The 4,840-nt window shown below is 42.6% G+C and overlaps 1 protein-coding gene across 1 annotated transcript; it reads right to left on the bottom strand.

The window, feature by feature from the left end:
* Positions 1-415: 415 nt before the first annotated feature.
* Positions 416-4,605, bottom strand: C7H17orf78 (chromosome 7 C17orf78 homolog). Its single transcript, XM_074596263.1, has 6 exons — positions 4,496-4,605; positions 3,653-3,925; positions 3,087-3,200; positions 2,384-2,523; positions 1,651-1,821; positions 416-520 (listed from the first exon to the last, which is right to left on the bottom strand). The coding sequence occupies exons 2-5, from the start codon at positions 3,810-3,812 to the stop codon at positions 1,672-1,674; spliced, it is 564 nt and encodes a 187-aa protein (XP_074452364.1). The 5' UTR covers positions 3,813-3,925; positions 4,496-4,605; the 3' UTR covers positions 416-520; positions 1,651-1,671.
* Between the last annotated feature and the right edge of the window lie 235 nt (positions 4,606-4,840).

Raw genomic sequence — 4,840 nt, 5'->3', positions numbered from 1 at the left:
TGCACTTACTCAGACCTAAGCAAAGGCTAACGCTCAATAATTAATATCTACGTTATTCCTGTTGAGGCTGGAGGAGAAGCTTTAGTATTCTAGGATGAATTTCCTGCATGTATGCTCCTTGTCTGAACTATGTAAGTGCAAGACTAAAATTACTAGAAATTATTTCCTCTTCCCTTTGCCCACCCCCTAAATGCATGTGAAAACTTATGGGAAAATATTAAGAATTTGGGAGAGGCAGAGTTTGGAATATTAATGAAATATTTATTGCTTATGCTAACAGGTTTTTCCTGTATCTGGGAATTAAAATAAGAATATGGGTAGTTAATGGAAGGAATCAGCATATGGGTGTCTTCTCAAAAGTTGCTTTCTGCTGTTTCCATTAAGTGGTGAGGGAAAGGTGACGCATCTTCGCAGGTAAAATGGGCGTTCCTCTGAGGCCTGCGGCTTTTCATGGGTAGGTTTCATGGATGACAATGGCTTTGGATTTTTTCATGTAAGGGTCTTGCTGTTATGCGTCTGTCTGGTAAGGGAAGAAAAAAATATTCATGAGGAATGTTAAACAACCCTACTCCTAGAGTCTTTCTTACACCAGTGGTCACATTTTTCAGATCAGTAATTCAGTGGTGCGACATCTCCTGGCTGAACTGAAGTTACAGCACGCCTCATGTCTCCTGGAGGGAGCAACGACAGGAAAAATCTTTTCCCTTAAGTCTGGTCAAATGGTTTTCAGCTTAGTAAAGGCCCAAAGGTGTCACCACCTGATGGCTGGTCAATGGCTTGTGTGAAATGGCTCTTAAGGGTCTCGGTTCAATTTCCGAACCTCTCACTATAGCACATTTCTCAGTATAGTTACACTCCAAGAAGACCTAAGTGGATAATTTGTAATGAGTAATGTACTCACATGCTGCCTTTTTCTGCTCTGAAATTCTAACAAATGAGGTAATTTTCATTTGCTATTTGAAATTATTTACTGATAATTTCTGCAAATGAAATGCTCTCAAGCGGTTTGTTCTGTATGTGTAATATGCAGAGGGCTTCTTGCGTGTCGACAGGGTTAAGCTCTCCCGTCTCACTACAAGGCAGTTGTTAGAGCTGGGTGACAGACAAGTAACTGGATAAGCTGAAGTTAAGTGACTTGATCCAAAGAGGTGGGAGTAGAGTATAACTGTTCAACCTCAGCAGTTCACTTAATGGGGTAGGAAGCACAAGATTCAATCATTTCGTCATCAAAGGGCCCCTTAATAATTCAGGGATATTTAATTTTTTGAGGGGGAAGGGACAGGTCTATCTTCAAGCACAGTAATTGTTGCTTAGATGCTTCTAAAGCCAGGTTACCCAGTGAAGAGCAGAATGGATGATCCCAGACCGGCCCTGTACGCCCTCCCCACGCTGACAGTCCCAGTTTCCCTCCTGTCTCCACTTGTGACCATGGGCACAATGGCATGTGCTACCTGCGCTGTTTGCCCAGGAGGTGCGCAAGGCTTGTCAGATGGCTACCAGCCACCATGGGGATGGCTGAGCCCCGCCATCGTCTCCAGGGGACAGATTTAGCTGTCTCTTTACTACCTAACCCGATCTTCACTTGGAGACTTGCTTGCACTGAGGCCTGCTATCTCTCAGTCGAACCTGGTTAACACTGACCAGTAGTACCTGGGGAAGGAAGGCTGAGAGTCAGGCAAAAGCTTCCAGTGGCTTCTGTTCTGTGCCCTTAAGAAACTTGTTTAAAAGAGTTGCTGTTGTGTCATGCACTGGGAAACTGGCTGCAGACAGCCGGCTTCTGGCGCTGCTCCATACACTCTTGATCCAGGCAGGGCACGCGCACTCGGGAAAGAAGCAAAAGCAGTTAAGGGTGTGTTGGGGACAGTGGGGAATACCAACTCTTCAAAACTAACCAAAGGCTGTGTGTTTGTGGAGGAGCCATGGTGAATGCTACTGGATTTTTAGGTGTCGAAGTAATATGGCTTTACAGATGTAAATATTGCAGCCCTTGATGTCTTTTGTTCTCAGTATCTCCCTCTTCTATATATGCCCTCAACGAGCATGCTGAAATAGTTCATCCTGCAGCCTGGAAGACTATAGAGAGGGTTACCTGGCCTCTGAAAGTCTTGCCTATTCTCTTGCACCCCTAAGGTTAGAATTAATACGTGCAGTGTAGTAATAGTTCCCACCTGACATCTTGAACCTGTAAAAAATTATGTCTGCTGAAGCATTTGTAGTATAAAATCCCTGTTAATTTTTACCGTTCTACCCTTTTTTGTTACACCATTAAAACCTGATTCTTTGAACATCTTTTGTTGGTCTTACACTTCCGCAACACTACATGGCAGTATTCTGGATGAGTGCAGGGAACTGGGACGAGAAGCTGTCATGTTCAAAAACTTACCGGGCAGGGAACTTCACATATACCAAACACAATGTAGGGAATTGCAAAGGCTAACAGGATGCAAGCGATGAACACTTTAATGACGATACTTATTTTTTGTCTGTTCAGCATATCTTTGTCATTTGTGGATGGAATGCCCTCTAAAATGAGATAGAGAAGAATATTTCAGATGTGTTTGCAAGTCTCTGGCAGTTCAAAATTTTCTTCATTTTGGTTAGGTTGGGCTAAGTTAGGTGGACCAAGCAGAGGAACAATTCAGTCTCCTGTAGGCTTCCACAGGAAGCTGTGAATCTCTCTATAATCTCGGAAACTTTTTACTTTAAAATATTTCAGATATCTTTCAGTTCCTGCCTGGTCCCCAGATGAAATTGGAGTGTAAGCCCGGTCACAGTAGTAAGGCTTGTAACTTCCCGCTGAAATCCGGTGAGGTTTTTAAGGGAAGCTGGGAGCCCTCGTGGGGCACACTCGAGCACGGGTAACTTGTGAAAGTCACTGCTTACGTACTGTTTTCTCCTTACAGCCATGGAGTCACAAAGCACCTGGGCCAGTGCATTTCTTCGTAGAGGTAATACTGCTATTGAAAGAAATTGCTGTTTGGGAGAACTTTGTCAAAGTTGTGTGTGTGAAAGCCAGTATCTTTTTCCGTCCTTTACATCTACCACTGTGCTACTTCTGTGACTCTGGAGGGAGAATTGGTACTTACTCTCTAAAGTTTGGTTTTCTTGGTGCACATGTGGGGTGGTCAAACCCTCTGCAAAAGCTTTCAGTTTGGGCAGCTTTGCTGTTGTAGCATAATTCAATGTCCCTGCTAGAAACACTGGAAATAAAAAAGAAGTTTTAAAACCAGATATTTGTTTCTGATTAAACCGAAGAACCAGAAGCAGCTGAAGGCTGGAACTACTTGCACGCTGAAGCAGTTGGCAAGAGGTGGCAGCGCACCTGACAATTGCAGTGAAGTAGTAGAGAGTTTTCTTGCTTGTATGCAGTTTCTCAAAGCACAGAATTTTCTGTACATATTAATATTGGAAACTATATTTGCCAAAACCTCCTGGCCCTCCCTAAAGAAGGGAGAACAGCAGTGTGGAATTGTTCCAAAACCTGAAGTTTCAGTAGTGTTAATTCTGGTTCATTACTTTCTCCTAGTTCTTATTTTAATAGAAAGATACAGATAGCATTTTTTAATAACTGCTAAGGTATCAGGTATATGAAATTGAAGACTGCTATCCTCTGACATACCTAAACATGTATTTGCTACATTGAACTTTTTACCTTTTTGTCTAAAGATAAATTTTCTCTGAAACTTTTGTTGGCGGTGTGTTAGTAGAACACAGGTGTGACCGATGGCAGGTTTTCTGTCTGCACTGGCGCTGACTCTCAGGCTCTGCAGGATACATTTCTCTACTGTCTGGTTTGTCAAATCTCGGTGCATCTTCTCCAAATACAGCACATTTACGTGCACTGGGTTTTGAAGACCAAAGCATTCCAGAGTGATGACTTTTTGGGTTCTGCTTAACTTCCCCTTGGTTGCTCCTATCCCAGGGGCTGGAAAAGGATAAGAAACATTAGAAATGGCTTCTTTTAAATTATTTGAAATTCTTCTTGGAAAAGGTTGTGAAGGAACTTCAGAGACAGCTGGCTGTTACAATAGGGAAATTCCAGCAGGTTCTTTATGTGTAATCCCTTTGGTGGTTCTTTTTTGTTGGATGAGCTTTATTCTTAATGCCTAAGCACACAGTAAGTTTTTACACTCCAGAGGACAACATTCACACTGTCTGTAGTAACAGAACTACCTATTCAGACAACTCCCTGAGCAGTCGACAGAGACCCCCCTGTTTGGGGTCCCTGCTGCCGGTGGGGACTCAAAAGGCCATGTAGGAGCTGAGGCCCTTCATCGAGGCACTCAGACGCTGAAAGTTTCAGATTTTATGCATAATTACTGATGGTGAGCGACACCAGCCCATCAAAGATTATGATAACGATCTCTTTGGTTTTTAGCAAAACAGAGCTAAAATTTTGTATGACGTCTTGCATCCAGGTGGCTGAGCAGTAGCTGAGACAGCCGAAACGGATAACCACACCATTAGCAGCATTCCTCTTCCCTCGACTTCTTACCCTGCAGGAAGATGTTCAGGCTTCTTACACTGCCAGATATTTCCGAGGCATTTTCCACATGGCATTTGTAGTCTCTGGGGTCTGCGGGAATGGAGTGAAGGATGAACAACTTTTAATTACAAGGCACAGTTAAGTCAGTACTATCCTCTTTTAGTAACTAATTTTAAATGTCAACGTTTTGCTGACAGCAAAGGTGTAAGAATTTTAGGTGAGGGCGTATGGATTAAAGACTTAGTTCAGCATATGGTAGAGGAGAGAAACTTAACATACAAAGATATATTTATTCCTAATATTACATAAGTTAGTCTCTTATAAAATCTTTAGTTTTATTCAGTTAGAACTTGC

Source organism: Larus michahellis, chromosome 7 (genome assembly GCF_964199755.1).
Source record: "Larus michahellis chromosome 7, bLarMic1.1, whole genome shotgun sequence".
NCBI lineage: Eukaryota > Metazoa > Chordata > Aves > Charadriiformes > Laridae > Larus > Larus michahellis.
Note: the sequence above shows the minus strand (reverse complement) of the source record. Positions and strands in the feature narration are given on the sequence as shown.

What these genes read in the sequence shown, in the direction of transcription:
- C7H17orf78 (XM_074596263.1), bottom strand. Translation starts at nt 3,812, where the DNA reads ATGCACCGAGATTTGACAAACCAGACAGTAGAGAAATGTATCCTGCAG. An exon ending in ATTTATCTTTAGACAAAAAG is followed by an intron (nt 3,201 to 3,652) that starts GTAAAAAGTTCA and finishes TTTTATTTCCAG; the next exon opens with TGTTTCTAGCAGGGACATTG. An exon ending in TATGTGAAGTTCCCTGCCCG is followed by an intron (nt 1,822 to 2,383) that starts GTAAGTTTTTGA and finishes TTCTTTCCCGAG; the next exon opens with TGCGCGTGCCCTGCCTGGAT.